The sequence below is a fragment of the Aquarana catesbeiana genome, linkage group LG13 (assembly GCF_042186555.1).
Source record: "Aquarana catesbeiana isolate 2022-GZ linkage group LG13, ASM4218655v1, whole genome shotgun sequence".
NCBI lineage: Eukaryota > Metazoa > Chordata > Amphibia > Anura > Ranidae > Aquarana > Aquarana catesbeiana.
Genome location: NC_133336.1, coordinates 103,367,979 through 103,393,797, shown reverse-complemented (window position 1 = coordinate 103,393,797; position 25,819 = coordinate 103,367,979). Strand labels below are relative to the sequence as shown.

At 43.1% G+C, this 25,819-nt stretch overlaps 1 protein-coding gene across 1 annotated transcript in view; it reads left to right on the top strand.

The window, feature by feature from the left end:
• Positions 1 to 20,173, top strand: part of SPRED1 (sprouty related EVH1 domain containing 1) — a 122,663-nt gene extending 102,490 nt beyond the window's left edge. Inside the window, exons 5-6 of the mRNA XM_073609667.1 lie at positions 15,378 to 15,527; positions 17,269 to 20,173. Coding sequence (XP_073465768.1) covers positions 15,378 to 15,527; positions 17,269 to 17,913 — 795 coding nt within the window. The 3' untranslated portion in view covers positions 17,914 to 20,173. The remainder of the gene's footprint in view (positions 1 to 15,377; positions 15,528 to 17,268) is intronic.
• The last annotated feature ends 5,646 nt before the right edge of the window (positions 20,174 to 25,819 follow it).

Here is a 25,819-nt window from a genome sequence, read left to right as displayed (position 1 = left end):
CCATTAAAAGTTATTTTTTGCCATCTGCATCACTATTGGCATTCATTCACTTCCTGTCCCAACAGGCGCTATGGGGGAAATCTCCCACACAGCAATATACATCTAAGGTTCAAACCTTTTCCTATGCTAATGAAAATGGAAAAATAGCTTTGGCTGGAGTTAGTTTTCAACACCCAAATTTAATTTTTACACCTAGTAAACAAGCTTTGTAGAAAACGCAGCAGGGAAAGGGAGTGGCATAGTGCAGTACGCTTTATGTAAGGGACATCACAAGTGGAAAATATTCACAAGGACCATATGCCCAGATGTTTTGAGGCAACATCAAGTCCATCCAGGGGCCCTGGCCAGGGGTATGTGCACAAGCAAGATGCAACACTGGGGAAGCCGGCCCCCGTGTGGGAAACAGTAACCGAGAAGGAACAGCCAGCCACAGGAGCCGATCCTGAGCCGATGGAGCCACCTCCGCCCAATGGTACATAGTTACATAAGTAGTCTGGCTGAAAAAAGATACAAGTTCATTTAGTTCAATGAATAGAAAGGGGGAATATATATATATATATATATATATATATATATATATATATATATATATCATTTTATGGTTGAAGCCCTATGGCCGATACGGATACGAACAACATAGACTTATGATGAGACTTACAACATGAAATGGACCTGAAGTGTGCCTTAGTCTGATGGCCGGCATACCAAAATAAGGGGGCATACCCAAGATTAGAAATGAATATTGTGAAAGAGAAATGATTGAGAAATGCCCTAAAAAAGGGGATGGGAGGGTGGGTATCGCGCACAGGAAACCGACAAAGACCACAGGCGAGCGGGCTGGTTAAATACCCCCTGGGCTCCTCCCATAAATTCAGGCCAGCATACTGGCCTTCTTACTTATGGTTGAAGCCCTATGGCCGATACAGGTACGAACAACATAGACTTATGATGAGACTTACAACATGAAATGGACCTGAAGTGTGCCTTGGTCTGATGGCCGGCATACCAAAATAAGGGGGCAAAAACATTCAGGTGGGGTTAAGTTTTACTGGTTTTAGTTTGTTCATTGAGCGAGTTTGGTAAATGCTTGTGACATTTCCACCTGGGGATTGGGTATGTACCGGGCGGAGCAGTCAGACTTCCACCTGCCTAATCTCTTAATAACATGATCTGGGACCCCATGCCGAGATGCTGTTGAGGCTGCTCCGATACAGAAAGAGTGACCGGAGTACTGAGTGGGGTTGAGGTGTAGGTTGCGGAGAAGAATCCTCACGTGTTCCACGAACTGGCTGGCATTAAAAGGTTTGACCGGAAAGGGTAGAAGGGGACTAGAATCTGACCGTTCCGGCAGGAGTGACTGTAAGCCGTTAAGTATGGTAACTGGACACCAGCTATTGTTAGTTTTGTAGAGGTGGATATCTACTTCGGGGCCTGATTGCTGGGTTTTGGATACCGCAAGATGGAGGACGAAATGGTCTTGGTAACGAACCACGTGACGTCTGCACAGGACTTGGCCTGCGGGGTTATTGCAGGTGAACTCACCAGGCCGCAGGAACCCGTAGTAGGCCAGATAGATAGCTGTTTGTATGACCAGGCTAGGGAGAAGACCAAACGGAGAACTGGCAAGCATAATGGACATATCTCTAAAGATGTCACTTGTTATAGGCAGGCGTTTGGCCTTGACTATTGGCTGTTGTTTCTTCGTGCCGCGTAGGCTGGCTCAGATCACATGGCTTGCGAACAAGGACGGTCTTGTGGGATTTCGTAGAGCCAGAAAATGTTGGATGCCAGCTAAGTATAGGCGGACTGTATTGTGGGACAGGGCCAAGTGACTATGGCAGTATGAGATAAAGGCCAGTATGTGTTTGGCGTCTGTCGTAGTTCCCACTGAGCAGTTTTCTAGGAATTTGTGGAAAGTGCTCCAAGCTATATGGTAAGCTTTGAGCGTGTTACGGGACAGAGACTGGTTAATGAGCTGGGTCGCTCCGCGGAGATGCTGTTCTAGTCCAGCATCAGCTGAGACCAGGCCGGGATACGGGCTGATACGGGGTCGGCTCCGGGGACCTGCCGAAAGAAGAAGGTGAAATTAAAACGAGACAGTGCGTCTGCGGCAAGGTTGCATTTGCCCGGAATGAATGTACAATGGATGTTGAATTGGTGCTGAAGGGAAAGTTGTACCAGCCTGCGTAGGAAGGACATAACCAAGAGCGACTTAGATCTGCCTTTAGTAATGATATCTGCCGTGGCCTGGTTGTCGGTAGTGAAGGCCACAGTTTGCCCTGTCTAGATATGACCCCAGAGCTGGGTAGCTGCCACGATTGGGTAAAGCTCAAAGAGAGAGGAAGTCAGGGTAAACCCGGGGATTTCAAGTATCTCTGGATGCCAGGGTCCTGCAAACCAATGATGGCCAAAAATTGCAGCGAAGCCTATGGAGGCTGCGGCATCTGTTACTACCTGCGGTGATTAGAGTGATACCGAAGGTATAAACATGGATATACCATTCCAGGTGGAAATGAACTCCTCCTACATAAGTCTGCTATTGCTGCAGTGTCCAAATTAAGGACCTGATCGGGGTCCTGTGCCTGTAAAAGGCAGACTAGGAGGCGTGACACAAAGGACCGACCCTGGGGAATGATTCGCATGGCGAAATTGAGCATGCCCAACAGGGACTGGAGCTGCTTTTTAGTACATCCTCTTGTGTGGGTGAACTCTTGGAGAACTGACCTAACTGACCTAATTCGGTTTAATTTGTCAAGGGGAAGGCTAGCCTGCATGGAGCAAGTATCTAGGTTAACTCCGAGGAAGGTGATGGAGTGTGCTGGTCCGTCAACCTTGTGTTCAGCGATGGGGACATTGAGATCCCCGAAGACTACTCTCAATTTGTTGAGGTCTCCTGGGGGCATGCTGGGCTGTTCGATTAACAAGAAGTCGTCCAGGTAATGGATGACCTCTTGGCACTGAGCCTTATGTATAAGAATCCAGGTGAGGGTCTGTGCGAAAGTGTTGAAGGGCCAGGGGCTACTTTTAGAGCCAAAGGTCAGCTTGGTAGCGAAGTAGTACACCTCTTTCCACTTAATGCCGTGCCAACACCAGAGGGACGGGTGGATAGGCAGGAGTTTAAAGGCGTCTGAGATGTCAACCTTAGAGAGCCAGGCGCCTGTGCTTGCTTTGATAATGGCCTGAATTGCCATGTCTACGGAGGCATACTTCAGGGAAAACTCCTCGGAGGGAATTAGGGAATTCAGGCTGGGAATGTGGGAAGAATGAGGCGCAGACAGGTCGTACACAAAGCGAGCTTTATTCGAGAACTTTCCCTTGACAAGCCCAATAGGGCTAACTCTCCAAGTGACGAAATGGGGCTGTGTGAAGGGACCTATGATGAAGTCTCGCTCCAGTTCGGCCTGTAATAGCTGGTCTATGGCCTGCTCGTCGGTGGCCGCTGAGCGGAGGTTCCTGCATTCATAGGTTGTATGGTGCAGAGAGATGAGGCCGGTGTGGAACCCTGCTGTAAATCCTTGGATAAGGAAGGTGGCCAGGGAAGGAGTAGGGTGTGAGGAAAGATAGAGCCCCAGCCACAGGACATTGACTCGGCCTAGTAATGCCTTCTTCTGCTGCTTGACCTCACACAGATTTCTCGGGTGTGCCCTCTGGCATATGATGCAGATATGGAGCAGGCGACATTGGCTAAAATTACATGAGCCGTAGTTGTAGTTGTTGCAAATGGCTGCTCCTCCTACAGTCCGAACAGAGCGTCCGAACTTGTCCACTTGGGACGTCTGTGCGGGGGCCGACGGGCCTAGCACTGCACCGGAGGTGGAGGGGAACTCGAATGGGCGAGTAACTGCCGCGTTAGCGCACCAGGCAGCAGTGTGGGAGGAGGATTGGCAAATAGCGCATAACGGTGAGCGCATGCCAGCAAAGTGACGGCAGAACAATTCAGTGTCCAAAAGGCTCCAATCCGTGCCTGTCTGAAATTGTGCCAGCCTGGCTGCTGCTTTTGCGGAGAAGGAATGATGGTAATCATAAAACAAAAAACCTCCGTATTTGTAGCCCAAGTCCACCACGGTGTGGAGATATAGATCCAGCTCTTCCCTTCTGCTGGGGGAGGCTGAGCATAAGACATCCCTGACCATGCCGAAGGCCAGCGCAAACTCTGGAATGGACAACTTTCGGTTGAGCCTAGGATCTTTGGCCTTAAAGACCACTGATACGTCTCCCCAGGTATAGGCTTTATTCTCTGCCAAGTCGTGGACTAAAATGAGTAAGGAGGCGAGGTTGACGTCCTTGCCGTCCAGGATGTCCTTCCTAATGCTGGGCAGATAGTGGGACTTGTCCCTGTAGTACCTGCCGGAAGGGGTGTCAGAACCTGCACTGTGGGTGGATCAGGGATGGTCGTGGCTGGGCGAGCCTCCAAGAGTGCCACTCTGGCTTGGACATCCATGACTGTAGTCGATAAAGATGACACCATGGTGTGAAGTTGGGATATGGCAGCGGAAATTGTTTGGAGAGAAGCCTGTTGAGTACTGGGCCCAGCTGTGGCTGACGGGGGGAAGAGGAGCTTGAAAAGCTCTGCCTTCCTGGCCGTAGCAGGGAAAGGCACACCCTTGCACTTCAATTCTGCCGTTAATTTGGGGATGGTCTATCCCCTGAGGGACTGCACGCTGCCACTGTCTGACATTGGGGAAGGTGACAGAGGGGAGGTGAAGTCTTCGCTGCCAGCTTGAGACATGGCTCTAGGTGGCTTGTGCCCTGGAAGTGAAGTGCTGTCTTTTGAGGTCGCAAGATGGTCGACCGGAACCTATTCAGGGTGACATAAAGTCTAGATTGTTTATTTTTCTGTGTCAGCATACGTACCTAGCTCCTGTCCTTTTTTTTTTTACCTGGGGGAATACCATCCAACCTGGTGCAGGGTGGACCTACTGAACTTGACTGACCTGGAGAGAGAAATGACATATGACATATGACAACTGGTGAGGAGTTTGACTATCTGAATTGAACAGGTGACTTAAATGACTGACCTGTATAACTTTGCAGTTTATGCGAGTTTGTCGATTTGGAGTTTTTTTTTTTTTTTTGACTTGATGCAATTATAGCATGACAAGAAATGAGTGAAATGTTTGCCTGGATGAAGGCTCGAACCAGTGCCGTGACTGCGACAAGCAAGTAATCAAACTGTGGAACATAAAATGAAATGCAATGAAATGAGGCCAAACCAACTGGGGCACGTCGAGACGAATCGATGCATCTCGGATGCCACTGGATTTGAATCGGAGCGCGGTATGTGACAGTGAAATGAATGAACTTTTTTTTTTTGTTTTGCCATGACAGAGGCACGGAACGGTCGAGCCGCGGCTCCGACTGACAACGAACCGGACTCTGGAGCATGTACTGAAATGAGGCCTAAACAACTGGGGCACACCGGGACGAATCGGTGCATCTCAGATGTGACTGGATTCGAATCGGAGCGCGGTACGTGACGGTGAAATGAAATAATTGCCATGACGGAGGCACGAATCGGTCGGCCACAAGTGCGACTGACTACGAACCGGACTCTGGAGCATGTACTGAAATGAGGCCAAAAACCCTGGAGCACGCCGGGAGGAATCGCTGCATCGCGGATGCGACTGGATTCGAATCGGAACATGATACGTGACAGTGAAATGATTGCCATGACAGAGACTCGAATCGGTGAGCCGAGTTTTTTGCGACTAACAACAAAAACGAGCTCTGGAGCGTGTACTGAAAAGAGGTCAAAAACCCTGGGGCGCGCCGGGACGAATCGGTGCATAAGGACGCGGAACGTGATTCGTGACAGTGAAATGATTGCCATGACAGAGGCATGAATTGGTGAGCCGTAAACTGAGACTAACAATGAACCAAACTCTGGAGCATGTACTGAAATGAGGCTGAAATAAACAACTGGGGCACACCGGGACGAATCGGTGCATCACGGATGCCATTAGATTCGAATCGGAGCGCGGTAAGTGACAGAGAAATGAGTGAAATGGTTGAAATGATTTGCTACAACTGAGACACGAGTCGGTGTGCCGTGATTTGCGACTGGCAACGACCTGTCTGTGGAGCATGGTACGGTGAAAAACATTGTGACACATTTAAACGAAGCGGTGCGATACTGTTGCTACAAGGTACGACTCGTAGTGAAGTACATAAAGGTCGAAATGTTTGTTTGTGATAGTGGTGCGAGTGAGTGGCTAACGATACGGCTGTGTGTAGGGTTTTTACGAATGACTCGTAAGCTTCGAGATCGTGACAGGATATCTAACGTAAATGCATGAAAAAATGAAAGGTCAAATGTAAAAACCCTACCTGCGACAGCCGAGCCAGACACTTTGTACAACCATGACGGTAACGAAAGCCTCGAGAACTTCGAAGACGGAACTCACGAACGCTAACAAATCTCGAATAGTCGGCCTAGTGACGTAATATCGCGCACAGGAAACCGACAAAGACCACAGGCGAGCGGGCTGGTTAAATACCCCCGGGCTCCTCCCATAAATTCAGGCCAGCATACTGGCCTTCTTACATATATATATATATATATATATATATATATATATTTACATATACAATCATATATTTACAAACCTATACCCACAGTTGATCTAGAGGAAGGCAAAATACCTCAAAAAAGCAGGATCCAATTTGCTCCAGCAGGAGAAAAAAATCCTTTACATATAAATATTAGTATCCAGTTATGTTATATTATGTGTATCTAGGAAAGAATCCAGACCTTTATTAAAACAATCTACTGAGCTGGCCAGAACCAGCTCTTGATGGAGTCTATTTCACATTTTCACAGCTCTTACTGTGAAGAAGCCTTTTTGTATTTGGAGATTAAATCTTTTTTCCTCTAGACATAAAATAGTGCCCCCTTGTCCTCTGCGATGACCTTAAAGTGAATAACTCAACACCAAGTTCACGATGTGGGTCATCTATGTATTTATACATGTTGATCATATCCCCCTTATATCTCCTCTTCTCAAGAGAGAATAAATTTAGTTCAGCTAATCGTTACTCATAGCTGAGCTCCTCCTCAATCAATTTGATTGTTCTTCTCAGCACTTTCTCCAGTTCCCCGATATCCTTTTTGAGAACTGGTGCCCAAAACTGAACTGCATATTCCAGATGAGGTCTTACTAATGATTTGTAGAGTGGCAAAATTATATCTTTCTCTCTGGAGTCCATACCTCTCTTAAAGGACTTGCTTGCTTTGGAAACTGCAGCTTGGCATTGCATGCTATTATTAAGCTTATGATCTACCAGAACACCCAGATCTTTCTCCACCATTGACTCCCCCAGCTGTTCTCCCCTAGTATGTATGATGCATGCATGTTTCTAGCCCCTAAATGCATAACTTTACATTTATCAACATTAAACCTCATTTGCCACACAGTTGCCCAATAACAGTGCAATGTCATCTCTCAGAGAATGCGCACAGGACGTGTTTTGGGAAAGCCTCCTTTTTGCCAGCCTGCTTATAGGGCTGCCCACACGCTGTTAAATATTTTTACATTAGCTCAGATTTTAAAGGGGCCACATGTCAATAATGCACTATTGTAAAAATTTGAAAAAGATATTAGAAAGCATACTCAGTAGTCAAATGGCTTACAAAGTAAAAAAGCTGTATCCACAGGACTAATATATACTATTATAATATACAGTTATACCTCAAGGAAATCTATCCAAAAGTGATAAATTCATCAAGAGGCATTTTTTTCTTATTGGTTTTCCTTTTTTTGCTTCTTGGTGAATTAATCACTTTTGGACAGATTTTCTTGTGGTATAACAGTATACTATAATATACAGTGCCTTGAAAAAGTATTCATACCCCTTGAAATTTTCCACATTTTGTCATGTTACCATGCAACCAAAAACGTAAATGTATTTTTGGGGATTTTTATGTGGTGGACCAACACAAAGTGGCACATAATTGTGAAGTGGAAGGAAAACGATAAACGGTTTTCAAATTTTTTTACAAATAAATATGTGAAAAGTGTGGCGTGCATTTGTATTCAGTCCCCCTGAGTCAATACTTTGTAGAACTACCTTTCGCTGCAAGTCTTTTTGGGGGATGTCTCTACCAGCTTTGCACATCTAGAGAGTGACATTTTTGCCCATTCTTCTTTGCAAAATAGCCCAAGCTCTGTCAGATTGGATGGAGAGCGTGTGTGAACAGCAATTGTCAAGTCTTGCCACAGATTTTCAATTGGATTTAGGTCTGGACTTTGACTGGGCCATTCTAACACATGAATATGCTTTGATCTAAACCATTCCATTTTAGCTGTATGGCTGTATGTTTAGGGTTGTTGTCTTGCTGGAAGGTGAACCTTCTTTTGCAGACTTTAACAGGTTTTCCTCTAAGATTGCCCTGTATTTGGCTCCATCCATCTCTCCATCAGCTTCCCTGTCCCTGCTAAAGAAAAGCTTCCCACAACATGATGCTGCCACCACCATGTTTCACGATGGTGTGTTCAGGGTGATGTGCAGTGTTAGTTGTCTGCACACATAGCGTTTTGCTTTTAGGCCAAAAAGTTCAATTTTGGTTTCATCTGACCAGAGCACCTTCTTCCACATGTTTGCTGTGTCCCCCACATGGCTTTTTGCAAACTGCAAACTGGACTTCTTATGGTTTTCTTTCAACAATGGCTCTCTTCTTGCCACTCGTCCATAAAGGCCAGATTTGTGGAGTGCACGACTAATAGTTGTCCTGTGGACAGATTCTCCCACCTGAGCTGTGGATCTCAGCAGCACTTCCAGAGTTACCATGGGCATCTTGGCTGCTTCTCTGATTAATGCTCTCCTTACCCGGCCTGTCAGTTTAGGTGGACGACCATGTCTTGCTAGGTTTGCAGTTGTACCATACTCTTTCCATTTTTAGGAGATGGCTTGAACAGTGCTCCGTGAGATGTTCAAAGCTTGGGATATATTTTTATAACCTAACCCTACTTTAAACTTCTCCAACTTTATCCCTGACCTGTCTGGTGTGTTCCTTGGCCTTCATGATGCTGTTTGTTCACTAAGGTTCTCTAACAAACCCCCTGAGGGCTTCACAGAACAGCTCTATTTATACTGAGAGTAAATTACACACAGGTGGACTCTATTTACTAATTAGGTGACTTCTGAAGGCAATTGGTTCCACTAGATTTTAGTTAGGCGTATCAGAGTAAAGGGGGCTGAATACAAATGCACGCCACACTTTTCAGATATTTATTTGTAAAAAAAAATTGAAAACTATCATTTTCCTTCCACTTCACAATTATGTGCCACTTTCTGTTGGCCTATCACATAAAATCCCAATAAAATACATTTACGTTTTTGGTTGTAACATGACAAAATGTGGAAAATTTCAAGGGGTAGGAATACTTTTTCAAGGCACTGTATATTAGTCCTGTGGATAGAGCTTTTTCCTTTGTAAGTCATTAGAGTGTGCATTCTAAAAATCTTTTTAAGATCTTTTTAAAATTTCAATAGTGCATTATTGACACATGGCCGCTTTATAATCAGCGTGTGGGTAGCCCTGTAAGTGAGCTGACGAAGAGGAGGCTTCCTCAAAATGCATCCTGTCAGAGGTGATATTGGAGGTGGACCCATCAGCTCAGAACTGGCTCCTGTATCTAGCTGTTCCTTTTGGGTAAGTGTTTCCCACACAGAGGCCAGCTTCCCTCAGTGCTGAATCTTGTTTGTACACATGCCCCTGGACAGACTTTGATGCATCACACCTCGTGGGCATATGGTCCTTCGTGAATATTTTCCACCTGTGACGTACCTTATTTGTGAGTACAATATTACAATTAATAAAGTGTTTACATACATTCTAAACAAAGGGCCGGTTTATTGTGATTCCGACTTTTTCAGACTTTAGGGGCCGGACTGTGGCCGTTGGAAGTAGAAAATGGTCTGGTGTCAGTGAGAGTGAATAATGCCATCTTTGGTATTAGTGGAAGGACTAGTGCCCCATCGTTGGTGCCAGTGAGAGGAATAATGTCCCAATGTTGGTGCTATGGGAAGAATAATGTCCTATCGTTGGTATCGTGGGGGGAATAATGTCCCAATGTTAGTGTCAGTGGGAGGAATAGTGTCCCATTGTTGATGTCAGTGAAAGAAAAGTGTTTCACCGTTGGTATCGGTGGGAGGAATAGTGCCCCATTGTTGGTGTCAGTGAAAAGAATAGTGCCCTGTGATAGACTCACCCGGGACAGAGGCTTTTGGAGGGGACTGAATGCTAGCCTCTTGCCTACCGACTATGGGCCCTGGCATTTGAGAGAGCTAAAAGCATTTAGAAAGATGTTCTGTTATGTAAGGCTAAAGGACATTATTAAAGAGGCCATGGTGGTCTCTGCCAGCTTGGGACACAGTGGACAGATGTACATGAAAAGAAAGATGGAATGAGATCTGGAAAGCCCTGGGTCGCCTGTTGTCTACTAGGCTGAGGAGGGGAAGATCACTGTTTGGATTGCTAATGGTGCTAATTAACTCACCTATTGTCTGTCTGCTAGCAAACCATTGAGGGATGTGTTTATACTTGTAATAATGTGTATTGTACCTTGTGAGCTCGAAGCCAGCAAGTCTGACCTGGAATGAAAATAATTAATGTAATGTTCATAGTATATGTCGGTTGTTGTAATTATATTCCTGTGTACAGGTTGTATTGTTAGGGTAATATTAACAGGAGGGGGGATGTCCTCCTTTGGTGTATATATTCTGTGTAAATTTGTTCAATAAAAAGGTGTTTCAGCTTTGCAGCCAAATGAGTCCTGCCTAGTTCTTGGTTGCAACATGTGACTATAATATATGATATCAATGTTCAGACTGGAGGAAGAGGTATACCGACGGAAGCACTCAAGTGGAGTGTAGGACGTCACATGCCCCATTGTTGGTGTCGGTGGAAGGAATAGTGCCCCATTGTTGGCTCAGTTTGGAGACCACTGACATACACCATAGTGTGTTGTCTCTCTCCCTTTCCCTACTTTATTTTCTACACCTTTGACTCTTGCCCCTCCTTTACATGCAGCCGCAGACTGTTTTGTAGTGTCAGTGTGTGATGTCTAGATTCAGGGCAACCCACTTTTATAGCATTTCAGTGTATTTTATTAATGTGGTATTGTGTGTGCTTAGAGGTCATCCACATAGTTTAGTTTTTCTTCTGTGGCCACTCATTACAACATCTAGCTTTAATCCATAGGATTTTTACTATTTATTTTTGGTGTTCCCATCTGCAGGTGTGGATTGGAGCATTAGTTAGAAAGATAGTGTTTTTTTTAGCGCTGTGGCACCCAAGCGTCTCTTGATGCAAGGGGAATGCATTTAGTTTAAACAAGCTTAATGAATTGGACATTAAAGAGAAAATGTTAATGCTATAAGACTTTTTTCCCACTTTGATGATCAAATGGTTTGGTACACAATAGTATCACTTGATATGCCACTTTTAGCATGCATTATCACATATCACAGCTTGATGATTCAGTCTCATAGTGTTTAATCTGATGGTGGTTTCAAACATAATTTCATTGCTGTTACCCAACAGGAACATGGAAGAGTAGATTAGCCATATTAAAGAATCTGTTCTGAGTGTTGTACAGACCAGTGGGAATTCAGTTGTAATGACTGTAGACCTGAATGTGTACCCACTGTTTTCATACAGATTAGGATTCAGTTTTTGGCAGGAAGACTAAACAATACTTTATTAGCAAAGTTACCAGTACATTCATAGTAGAAATAATAAAAAAAAGTCCTTAGACTCATAGTTAGTGATTCCTGGTGTAGGAAGTGACAATGGAGGGGATTTACTAAAACTGGAGCATTCAGAATCTGGCCAACTGTGCATGGTAGCCAATCAGCTTCTAACTTCAGCGTGTTCAATTAAAGTGGTTGTAAAACTCTACATATACCCAGTAAAGTGACTAGCCTCAGATGATACACAGAGATGAAACAAATTCTCCTACATAAGTTATACATGTTTATTTGCAGCCTTCTATTCTCTACATCTGTTCAAAGTCCAGATTTTATAAAGTTTGTCTGAGCTTTCAAAAAATGGGTGGAGAGAAGAAATTACACACTGCAGAGCTCAGTGAGGAGAGCTTTGAGAGCTGATTGGAGGGAAGGGACACACCCCCTTTCATACAGCACACGGGAACAAGGCTGAAGTTGTCAATCACAGACTGTATGCTGATGGTCCCTCCTCTGTCACCCTTTTTCACTTGGTGTCAGGAAAACTTGCCAGAAGTGATTCATGTTGATAGCAGAGGAAGAAAACAGCAGACAGAAATAATGAGTAGTGCTTTTGAGACAAGTACACACTATAGAAGGATATGCTTTGTTCATATTTCCTGTGCGAGGTTTACAACCACTTAAGGCTTTAACAACAAAACCTGGAAACCTATTGGTTTCTTTGCAGAGCTGCACCAGATTTTGCACGTTCCAGCTTTAGTAAATCTCCCCCAGTGGGTAGACACACCAAGGGGCACAGAAATTGGAACAGCAAAGGAAGGAGATTTTTTGAAACACTTAAAGGGAAAATCCACTTTTTTCTTATATCTCCATTTTTTGTGTGTGTGTAGAGATAACTGATCAGATAGCTGAATATACATTACTGTGCAAAAGTTTTAGGCAGGTGTGAAAAATGCTGTAAATTAAAAATGCTTTCAGAAATAGAAGCGTTAAAAGTTTACTTTTATCAATTAATAAAATGGAAAGTAAATGAACAGAAGAGGAATCCAAAGCAAATCAATATTTGGTGTGACCACCCTTTGCCTTCAAAACAGCATAAATTCTTCTAGGTACACTTGCACACAGTTTTTGAACGAACTTGGCAGGTAGGTTGTTCCAAACATCTTGGGGAACTACATAAAGATCTCCTGTATGCTGCCTCAAATCCTTCTGTCTCTTCATGTAAGCCCAGACAGACTCAATGATGTTGAGATCAGAGCTCTGTGGTGGCCAAACCATCACTTCCAGGACTCCTTGTTCTTTACACTGAAGATAGTTCTTAATGACATTGGCTGAATGTTTGAGATTGTTGTCCTGCTGAAGAACAAATTTGGGGCCAATCACGCCTCCCTGATGGTATGGCATGAACAATAAGTATCTGCCTGTATTTCTCAGTATTGAGGACACCATTGATCCTGATCAAATCTCCAACTCCATTTGCAGAATTGCAGCCCCAAAATTTCAAGGAACCTCCACCATGCTTCACTGTTGCCTGCAGACCCTCATTATTGTCCGGCTCTCCATCGCTTTGACAGACAAACTGCCTCCTGCTACAGCCAAATATTTCAAATTTTGACTCATCATTTCAGAACACCTGTTGACATTTTTCTGCATTTCATGCATAGTTAAGTCCCTTAGGCCTGTTTTCCTGTTGGAGGTATGGCTTCCACAAAGACCACTTCTGGCTAGACTTCTCCAGACAGTAAATAGGTATACCTGGGTCCCACTGGTTTCCGCCACTTCCATAATGATGCACTGTTGGACATCTGATGTTGACGGGAAGTGCACATGATGTGTCTTTCATCTGCTGCATTGAGTTTCCCTGGCCGACCAATGTGTCTACAGTCCTCAGCATTGCCTGTTTCTATGTGCTTCTTCAAAAGAGCTGGAACAGCACATATATAAACCCCAGTTTGCTTTGAAATCTTTGCCTGGGAGAAACTTTGCTGATGGCATATAACTACCTTGTGTCTTGTTGTACTCAGTCTTGCCATGGTGTATGACATGTGAAATGAAACTGTCTTCCATAACCTCACCTTAGTAGCAGAGTTTGACTGTTCCTCACCCAGTTTTAAGCCTTCTACACAGCTTTTTCTGTTTCAGTTAATGACTGTGTTTAAACCTACATATGAAATTGATGATCATCAGCACCTGCTTGGTGTAATTGGGTAATCATATGACTCCAATACTACAAAATCCCTGACTTTGTGCAAGTGTACAAAATGTGCAAGTGTAATAATTGATGCTGGTTTGAAGCCAAAGGGTAATCACACTAAATATTGATTTGATTTAGATTTTTCTTCTGTTTGCTCATTTTGCATTTTGTGAATTAATAAAAATAAACAATTAAAAAATATATATTTTAAAGCATTTTTACTTTACAGCATTTCTTCACACCTGCCTAAAGCTTTTGCACAGTATTGAATAGCTGCAGCAATTGTTTTTGAGAACAGTTCGTGCACTTACCCCCTTATTCAATAACAGAACCCAGTCTGAACAAACTACTGATACCTAAGTAGGAATTGTCAGCATCCCTGACGCAGGAGTCTTGCTCATATGCAGTTCTTTGCAGACTGTTATACAGCAGTGGGACCAGTACTCTTAGGCACATGTCACACAAGTGACTACTGAATTGCTCACATTTCAGTCGTTGCTTGGAAAAATAATTACAGTCAACTAAAGGTCTGTGTTGATAAAATTCTAAACAATTTGTAGCCTGGTCTTTATTTTTTGCAGCATTTAGAGAAGGGGTCTCCAAACTTTTTAAACAAAGGGCCAGTTTAGTCAGTTCTTCAGACTTCAGAGGGGCCGGATTGTGGCCAGTGGGGGTAGAAAATGCCCCGGGCCCAGCATCAGTGAGAATAAACACAACCTCAGTGTTGGTGGTCAGGGGGATTAGTGCCCCATCATTGGTATTGGTGGAAGAAATAGTGCCCTACTGTTGCTAGTGGGAGGAATAGTGCCTCATATCATTGGGAGCATTAGTCCTTCAAGGGCCGGATAAAGGATAGCAAACGGGCCGCATCTGTACCTCGGGCACAGTTTGCAGACCCCTGATTTAGAGCTACAGAATCTCCAGGTTCAGTAGCTACTCATGTTACCCATTTCAGCTGATGATGAACATGGCACACCAGTAATTTGTTGCTGCCTGGACAAGCATTGTAGTTAGATACAGCAAGAACTCTGTCTCCAGCTGCACATTACCAGGGAAAATAAGCAGAATGATGTTTAGCTGTTACAAAGTTGCTTATGCGACATGGACTCGGTGAACAAGTCAGCTCTTACATCAGTTTGGGCTTCTGTAATTTCTACAGAAATTAATTATAACACAGGCCCCTAACAATGCACACCATCCTGGGATACCAATCAAACTTGCAAACCTAGGTCAAAGTCCAAGTCGATCTGCAAGTATCAAAAGTATTCTTCACAATGGGTGTGTGGAATCACCAAATCAGATATTGTTTGTGTCCATGCATGGCAAACTAAGAGTGCATGATCTGTTATTAGTTATATAGCGTTCCAATGATCACAGTGATTATCATACAACTCTCTACTATTTCACGTTACATGTGTATTTCTGTTGCTCTTAGCCTGCATGTTCATGCACTACATATATAAAGATAATGGATCTATGTCTGTCTCCTCTTTAGATGAACAAAGAAGATCATTGCAGCATACAGAACAATGACTCTTTTTTCCGTCGTGAATCCATCCCAACTGATGAGCTATACCGCAGTTCTGCCATCAGGCCCTCTCCGTTCGAAAACCTCAATACCAGGAGAGCCTATATGCCCAGCCAGGTGAGATTAAATGTGCAAACTGCTAAAATAACACAATGTGAAAACTCAGCATAAAGCATACATCCATAAATCAATTTTTTAAAAGGCTAAGTTCATCTTTGATTAAAAAAAAAAAGTAATAATAAATGCACATCTTTTTTTTCAGATAACGTGCATTTATTATTTTTTTACTCTACAGCTATTAAGGCATTGCAACCGCGATCAGCATATTGCAGGTGCAATGCCTGGGTCCTCGGACCCTCGGTACACTCTGATATGGGCAGACTGTTACTGAATGGAAGAAAGAATAAGTGGACTATGAGAGGGCTCACCAGCTTGAGAACTACAGGCCGCCAGCCACGGAGCACCACATGGCCGCGCTGTTTTTAAATTGTGACAGCTGTTTTTAAATTTTCCCCGGCTGTTGTCACAGGGAGATGGGGAGCCAAAGGAGAGCAGGCAGGAGCTGGAACATGTTACATATTACACCCTAAGTACAGGTGGAAATTGTAGCATGTTTCAAGGGTGAACTTATCCTTTAAGTGTGTTTGGCATACTGTTCTACTATAAAAAAGTTCTTACACAAATATTTTTTTATAAATCTGTTGCAGCGTTTCTTACTTGGAGATAATGTTGGACCCCCTTTTGTAGGCTGATAACGACCACTGATAATGACCACTGCCTCACAATTAGCAGCACCCTTGTCAGCCTTCCATGAATGTTACTTCAGTTGGCTATTGGGTTGCTTTTTCACATAATTAATCATTTAAATGTATTTTCCATTTTTGATTTTTTTTTTTCTTTTTGAAGCCATGCAAAAAATTACTTTCGAACGACAAGTTTGCCAAACTTAGGCTTACATTATCAGTAAAGTATGTAAAACGCACCCTTCTCAAGTCTTATACTTCTCTCTCTACCACTTCTCCAAGATCTATGCTGTGTGGCCTGTTGGGAGTCATATAGCCACCACTTCAAAAGTCTCCCTGTTTTTTTCTAACATCAATGTGTACTGGAAGCTCCATGAATTCCTACTACTATTGAGATGAAAGTTTGATTCTACTTTCATAGGAATGAATGAAGATTGCTACACATATGTGTGGAAGAACAAGAGCCTGGCTGGAAGACTATTGAGGCAGCAGGCTGAGAACATTCTCATAACGCCATCACAGAGCTTTGTCTAGAACACGTGCTTGTATATCTGTTGTTTAAAAAATTATTGGTCAGTTGTTTCTTGTTTTGCTTGGCTCGGTGAAATCACCAGTGAAAACACATTTATACGTGCCTAGTCTAAGTTATTTTTCCATTCTAGTGGACCATAGGCTGCCCCATATAAGGTAGTGATGTTGCCACTTTGTGGCATCACTTGTGATTTTTGGGCCATTTCTGCTCTGCAAGAGGGTGATAATGAGCAGCTCAGATAAACTGAGGCTCTTGTCACATATGGAGATTTTCTAAGTTCTTTGGAAAATCTTTCTTTGTGGGGTCCTGATCCTTCACCCTTCTGTGTAACACAGTGAAAGTATATTTAAAACCAAAACATTTTTTTCTTTTTGGATAGAGTGGGGAATGTTAAAATACATTTGGTTAAGGAAAAATTTCCCTCACTTACAGTATTGCCTTGTTGACAATGGTCACCAGGGCAGAGAGTGGAAATTGGATTGTAGTATGTATGCCAGCTTTTGGGGAGATACCTATCTATCTGTGGCCAGCTTTAGCCTCTCTTCAGGTCTGACGGTAACTGATGTTATTTTATCCCCTGCAGGTCCCTCTAAAGCCACTCCGACATGTCAGCTTCCAGGACGAAGAGGAAATTGTGCGTATAAACCCACGTGACATTATCATACGTCGCTATGCAGACTATCGTCATCCTGACATATGGAGGAATGATGCTGAGCGGGATGAGCATGAGATAAGTGCTCCCTTCAACAAGGCGGACAATAAAAAAAGCAACTATCTTTATTCCCCAGCTAATGGTAGAGACTCTCTCAAAGAGCAAAAATCTTCTGGTGTGTTTAAGACTCAACCTATGTCTTCTCTTAAAAAGCGGAGGAAAGAGGATGGGGAGCGTTCAAGGTGCATATACTGTCAGGAGCGCTTCAACCATGAGGAGAATGGACGAGGGAAGTGCCAGGACGCTCCGGATCCTATCAGGCGATGCATCTACCAGGTTAGCTGTATGCTCTGCGCGGAGAGCATGCTCTACCATTGCATGTCTGATTCAGAAGGAGACTTCTCTGACCCTTGCTCCTGTGACACTTCTGATGAAAACTTATGCCTGCGCTGGCTGGCTTTAGTCACATTATCATTTATTGCCCCCTGTATGTGCTGCTACCTCCCCCTAAGAGCCTGTCACCACTGTGGAGAGGTGTGCGGCTGCTGTGGTGGTAAGCATAAAGCAGCGGGATGACCCGGTGACTCATTCAAACCAGGAAGAATCCTTTGAAATGCCAGGAGGCTGCTGGACCCGACGCAGGCAGTTTTAGGTGATGCTGTAAGTGGGTTACCCAAGGAGGACTGTAGCGGAGCTATCTGTGTTCAGATAGGACCAGCGCGAATATGTAACAGTGCCAGTCTTGCATTAGATATATAAATATATATATATAAATATATATATATATATATATATATATATATATATATATATATATATATATATATATATATATATAATTTTATTTTTTCCTTTTTGTAATTAATATTTTATTTTTTATTTGCAATTCCTGTTTGAATGCAGGTGTTATTCACCCAACTTGTAACATATAAATGACCTGAAACCCAACAAGAGCTCATTGAAGGGATGATCGAATCTGAATGTTTTATGAAAATTAGACCATTTGAAAATGATGTTATAACAAAAAAATATATATATATATAGATATATAGATATCTATATATCTATATATATGTGCCCCAATTTTGCTTCTCACACTTTATTGGCCCTGGAACCTCCGATAACTAACGCTATGTAAAGTATAGAGGATGGAGGAATTGGACAGCCTACAAATACACAATATCTAAATGAATTTTTAGTGAAACTAAATAATTTCTAGTTTTATTCAAGTGATTTTATGTATAAATAACAAATGTCTATATTTAACTAAATGTACGGTACAAGAACATTTTATGACTTTTGGGAGAAAGTTTCTTAAAGTTTGTTCCTTGCCCAACTTCCCCTGTGTTTCTGTTGGAAGTTGGGACATTCCAGTATAGGGCTGAGTCCTGCTGCTGTAGAAAGGTGACCTTTCTGTCTCTGGCAGCGGAATGGTTATTAAAGCTGTTTATCAGTGTATTGGTTTTTTTCTGATGGTTTACTGTTTATTCAGCTTTTATCTGTTTCTCCAATCTACCTGTGTTATGCCACATTATTTATACACTCTGGTACATAGAATATAACACAAGCGTCAGATACATGTTTGTGTCATGTCTCTTTATTATTGGGTGCTTCCAGACTTTATTGTTTTGTTTTTTTTCGTTTGTTTTTTTTTTTTTGTTTAATCAGATGCGTTTTATTTTGATTTTACAATTTTTTCCAATCATTATATTAAAACCAAAATATAAGCTGGGTATAAACTATATTTTTTTTCCTTCAACCAGTGAGTTAAACGAAAAAAAAACCTCACAGATTAGTATATCCACACAAGCAATGTGGATGCAGGGATCTACCTTGCTGGCTATTGTATTCTGACAGAGGGGACTCCACTACTGTCAAAATACACTGATCAGCGCTGCAGCCATTGGCTGCAGTGGCTGATCGAATGCTGGTTTTCCAGCATGACTGTTCAACAGAAGACGGTCTGACAACTGGCTTCTGTTGAACAGAGAAGGCTGCACACGGATCAAAATTCAGCCGATTCCTATGGAACCAGCCAATTTTTGATACGTGTATACCCAGTTTTACAGTGATAACAATTCAGGTTCTATAGACATTTTACCACTTTATCACAGCATTCCAAACAATAGCTGGATGGCTTTAGTCCCATTATTCTTAATTGGCCCCTGTATGTGCTGTAAGGTCCCTCTGAGAGCCTGTCACCGCTGTGGGGAGGTGTGCAGCTGCTGTGGTGGTAAGCACAAAGCAGCGGGATGACCCAGTAATTCATTTAACATAGGACAAATATTTTCAATTGCTGAGAGGCTTCTGGACCCGACTAAAGCTGGCTAAAAATGGATCAAAATCCGGTCGGTTCAGCAGGGGCCGGACGAATTTCGGTCCATCTGTGGGCCACTCCTGTACGAGAGAATTTGATCTAATGATAAACTCTTCTTGACCGGGACTATTGGTAAATTTGAATTTGAAAGCTGGCTGCAGCACAGTGGCAGTTGGCTGCAGCGATGATCAGCATATTCTAACAGTGGAGGAGTCCCTGCTACCATAGCACTTTGTGGAGGATTCCTCCATCCACTTCACTTGTGTAGATGGGGAATCTGTTTAGTTTTTTTGATCAGCCTGCTAGCTGATTGAAAAAAACAGAGTCATCTATTACCATCTTTAGACAGTTTAAGGTGATATAACTGTTGGTTATATAACTAATTGTTATATCTGTATCAAGCATTGTGCCAGTGATATTTGTCAGAACCTATATATCCTAAATAAGAACAGTCTGAATTTAACTTGCATATTTAATTTGACCAGTTTTTTTTTGTAATAAAGATGTTTTTTGTTGCCATTGTGTGCCTCTTCTTATTAATCTAGACTATATAGTGTGTGCCTTAGTGCCGTCATTGTTAAGGAAAATGTTTTTACTTTTCAGTGAGGAGCGTAATGAGTGGTATTCCTAACCCTACAGACATGAAAACAGTTTATGTAATATCAGGGAGGGTGGAGCTAGGCCTAGGATTTCCAACCACAGGTTCCAAACTTTCTTGAATTTATTTTCGGCTATTTCTTTTCTGAATTTTTTTCTCTAGGTTGTAGTCAAAGACTTAATTTCATCTTTTTTTCTAAGAGCCCTTGCACACTGGGGCGGTTTGCAGGCGCTATTGCGCTAATAATAGCGCCTGCAAACCGCCCCAAAAGTGCCGCTGATTTCATTCCAGTGTGAAAGCCCCGAGCGCTTGCACACTGGAGCGATGCGCTGGCAGGACGGTAAAACAAGTCCTGCCAGCAGCATCTTCGGAGCGGTGAAGGAGCGGTGTGTGTATACCGCTCCTTTACCGCTCCTGCCCATTGAAATCAATGGGACGGCGCGGCTATACCGCCGGCAAAGCACCTCTGCAGAGGCGCTTTGCGGTGGTATTTAACCCTAGCGGCTAGTGGCCGCATACCGACGGTAAAACGCCGCTAATAATAGCGGCGTTTTACCGCCGACGCCGCCCCCCGCCCCAGTGTGCAAGGGCTCTAAAGTACAGCTTCCTGTATACCTGTTTTGCAGAAATTTAAAAGCTGTCCCTATTTTCTGTAGCAGGCATTATTTCAGCCATCCGTTTCTTCAGTAGAAAACTCCTCCATGTCTTCTTGCTAACTGTCCTAAGCATAGTGCAGGATGCCAGAGCCATTGGTAGAGTAAAGAAGTTTAGCAGCCCCTGACGTCATTGAAGAAACACATTAACAAGAGGAATCGGAAAAGTGGTGCAGCAACTTTATAGAATTCCTCCCCTATGCGTTCATGATCGAATGATTGGTACATGAGATTTCTGTGTTTGAGGCATTCGTCTCTGAACGCGTAGGGCCCTAAACTTGAATACCACTCGCTATAGCATCCATCTGCAGCATAATTTGGCCTGCCATAGACTATGGCTGTGGATAGTGAGCCTGCAACTGTTTCTCAGGCACCCTAAAACGCTGGGATTGGAGGCACAGGAGCTAGACACCCATGTGCAAAGTGGTGTTACTGAATGGTCCTAAATTCAGATAAAGGTTCAGTCTTAGGCATTTTCTTCTCCAACAGTACAGGAACTCAGCCACTGCCACGTCGAATGTGGCCAAATTGCACAGTCTTTAAAGGGCTTTATTAAAAATGGGTTCAGGCATGTGCTACGAACAGAGTGCAGAGTCCAGGAGTGCAGTATGTACACAGTTCAGAGTCCAGGAGAGTGCTACGTACGGAGTGCAGGGTTTTTTATTTCGGACGTTCAAGAGGATAAATCTGAATCACAGGTCTGACCTTAAAATTAAAGTTTCGGCCACACACAGACTGTCCCAGGTGGAGTGATATGCAATAACCCTCAATAAATTCTGAGTCTGTAGCCAGGTGGTGACCAGTGGATAAGCGAGATGTCCACAACACAAAGATCCCGGCGGGTGCACAGGATCAGCATTTCTGGAAAGGGTGCAGATACAGTCAGACCGTAGTAATCAAACAGCCATACTGAATACATATACACTTAAACACCTTTACTGTGATCAAGATCATCATGATAATGATGAGACCGTGAAATGCTTAAGATGATCATCATGATGGTCACAGTAAAGGTGTTTAGGTGTATATATGCTCTATGGCTGTGCTTTGTGGCTCAGCCAAAATAATTTCCTCTGTCACGTTCAGCAGGCGGTACTAAATTGGGGTGTTCTGAAACTGTGTGCAATGCATGCATTACTGCGTGGTTTAAGGGGTTAAAGCATGCGGCAAGGAGGCGATACAAAGCCCCTCATCGCCTATGAAATGCTCTATGAAGAGTGAGCTAAAGCAACACTAATGCAAAATAGCTCTGAGGCCTCCTTCACATGGCCGGTTAGCTGCATTTTACAGATTTCAGTGGTAAATTCTTGCAACAGGAATGACCATGCATGGCCGCTCAGCCTATGTAAACTAATGACAGGCTGACAGCAGCTGTCACTGTTCATATGTAGCTGTACACCAAGTGTTTACCTGTGAATGTCCAAGCCTAAACACAGCTGGCTGCAGCAAGGCTCGAACATCTGCAAGCAGTGTGTGTGTGCAGCTACATATGAACAGCCACTATTAGCCTGGTGACATTGTACTGTAGTGTGTGTCACTGTACTGTAGTGTACTGTAGTGTGTGTCACCGCCAAACCAATCTCAGTGTTCCAGTCTTTGTTTAGGCTGAGCAGACCCTGCTGTTTGCATACCCCAGTCATTCCAGCTGCAAGATAGGAAAAAACAACAATGGGTAGCGGCACAGGTTATAGTATGATAATACGCAATGCAAGTTCATACAGTAGTCCTTTGAGCATAAACATCTCTGTGTGAAGATGTACAGTCTGTATTGATAGGGCAGCCTTGTGAAGGGAGTTGAAGCCACTCCAAATATGTAAAGAGAAAAAAACAAAGCAACAGGCGCCTCTTAGTAAGACTGTTTGAAATTTAATAGCCAAATGCATCATTAAAACACTCACATGTAAGTATCTGTTATCAGGCACAGGGGAGTCCAGTGTAGTCACATTCGATCTCTGCAATCAGGATGGTAGTGTGTTCTGTTTGTCCATGCAGCCGGCGTTCTGTTCCACAGGAGACTTCCGGTATTCGGGCGGGATCCAGAGCGAGGCTTGGAGCACAGCCTGACAATCACAGAGTGGGCTGGAGTGCAGAGTTCAACGAGGTGACTGTACTGCCGTAAAGCGACGCGTTTCCGAGCATGCGCACCAAGGGAATACACTAGGTGCGCGCTCCTTTCTCAAGCTATGGTGTATAAGCTATATGTGGTCTATTTGTGTGCCTTGGTGGCACTGCCACCTAGTGGTGAAGTTCGATATAGCTAGCTGTGTGAACACAGGAGCAATATGATCATAGCGAAGGATCACTATGATAATGGGGAAAGAATAAAGTGTGTATACGCATGTATATACTTCACTATAAACTTTTACAAGAAATAACATATAATAGCGGTAATGGATATTTTGATACAACAGCAAAAAACATAAAAAATATATATAAAAAAGTGACCATACGCTTAAAATATTAATTAATAAAATTCAAATGTCAATCAATCAATAAATACATCAATCAAAATACTAACATGTTAATATAGATATTTATATATAGAAACATAAATACCCAGCCAAAAAACTATATTATACACTAGAGTATAAAATATATATGTTTATTAAATAAAACTGGATGGTACTGGGCTTAAATGTTATGGGTATTATGAGGTAATTTTTTATGGAACAGCGTTATTTTTTATTTTAATTTTGACTAAAAATGGGAAATTTTGGATATAATGCAGGGTGTTAAAAATAGAGATAATAAAATTAATAAAATTTAATAAAAATTATTGGCATGATGGTGATGGGAAATATGTCAATGTGCTATGAATTCACATTATAGGTTCACATAAATCGATATATATATATATATATTCTAGAGGTAGTATATTTGGAGTGACGAAGGAGAGGGGAGGGGGGAAAGAAAGGGGGGGGGGAGGAAAGAAAAGTGGGGGGAGAGAGGAAAGAAAGGGGGGGGGGTGGATGGAAAAGGGAGGAGGGGGGAAATTTTTTTATTTAGATGAGGAAAAGGGAAGGATGGAGAAAAGGAGCGGGAAAAAGTGGGGTTAGTTTGATTACTTACGAAATGGACGCCGGCTGCATGGACAAACAGAACACAGTACCATCCTGATTGCAGAGATCAAATGTGACTACACTGGACTCCCCTGTGCCTGATAACATATACCTACATGTGAGTGTTTTAATGCATTTGGCTATTAAATTTCAAACAGTCTTACTAAGAGGTGCCTGTTGCTTTGTTTTTTTCTCATTCCAGCTGCAAGAATCTGCTGCTGGAATCTGGCAGCATTGGTTTGGTGACATTGTACTGCAGGGTCCCTGATCGCTGCCATACCTGTCACAGTGTCCCTTATCACCGCCAGTCATAGTGTCACCATAAGGACTTGTTCACATGTGTGATGCTCTCTGAAAAGCCATCTGAATTCGGATCACTCTTCAGAGAGCATTTGATAGGCAGTGAGGAGGCATTATATTGCCTCTCCACCAACTGCATTAACTCCTTGGGTACCTCCCTGGGTGCACTTATAAAAACCAAAGTGCTGCTGTAGTAATAAAAACTATAGAGACATAAGAAACGCATACATGTACACCCCTAAATATAATGCCCCAGAAAATTTCCCTGGGTACTACAAAGAAGGGGTGAATCTAAATCTACAGTATCTCACAAAAGTAAAAGTAAATATTTTATTATATCTTTTCATGTGACAACACTGAAGAAATGACACTTTGCTACAATGTAAAGTAGTGAGTGTACAGCTTGTATAACAGTGTAAATTTGTTGTACCCTCAAAATAACTCAACACACAGCCATTAACCACTTGCCGACCGCCGCATAGACATATACGTCGAACACAATGGCACAGACAGGCAAATGGACGTACAGGTACGTCCCTTTAAATTTGCCGCAGTGTGGTCGCGTGTGCACCGCCGGCGGCGCACGTGCGACCCTGCTGCGAGCTCCGTGAGTGTGATTGCGGGTCCCGCAGACTCAGTATCCGTGGGGATAGCCTTGATCGTCTCACGAGGAGGAAGAAGGGGGAAATTCCGATGTAAACAAGCATTTCCCCGTTCTGCCTAGTGACACTGAAATACCTGGGACACCTATGAGTGCCCTAGGGGAGTAGTAATGCGACACGCGTAGATGGGAACAGTGGGTGTAGCCAATTGCATATAGTGCAGGTGTGTGTAATGTACAATATAGTGTATATAGTGCAGGTGTGTGTAATGTACAATATAGTGTATATAGTTCAGGCGTGCATGATGTACAATATAGTGTATATAGTGCAAGTGTGTTTAATGTACAATATAGTGCAGGTGTGTGTAATGTACAATATAGAGTATATAGTGCAGGTGTGTGTCATGTAAATATAGTGTATATAGTGAAGGTGTGTGTCATGTAAATATAGTGTATATAGTGCAAGTGTGTGTAATGTACAATATAGTGTATATAGTGCAGGTGTGTGTAATGTGCAATATAGTGTATATAGTGCAAGTGTGTGTAATGTAAAATATAGTGTATATGTAGTGTGTAATGTTTGGTGGGGAGCCTCCCAGTATAATTTTGGTGGGTGGGGAGAGGTCTCCTGGTGTAGTATGGGGAGGACAGTGGAGTCCTCCTGTAAGGCATTGGCTGAGAATAGTTAAGCTGTGCATGACACATGAGCCTAAGTATGTATGCATATTGTATGGGGGGGAGGGGAGGACTGTCCTATGAACTCCTATGAACTATTAATTCACAGTTTCTAGAATTTTTCCCTAACCAATTACTTTTACAATTACCAATTACAATTACAGGTGCAGGGGGATGAAGATGAGAGGGGGTGGGGTGGTGGGAAGCTGGCAGATGGGTGCAGGGGGAGGAAGATGACAGGGGGTGGGGTAAGAAGCTGGCAGACAGGTGCAGGAGGGT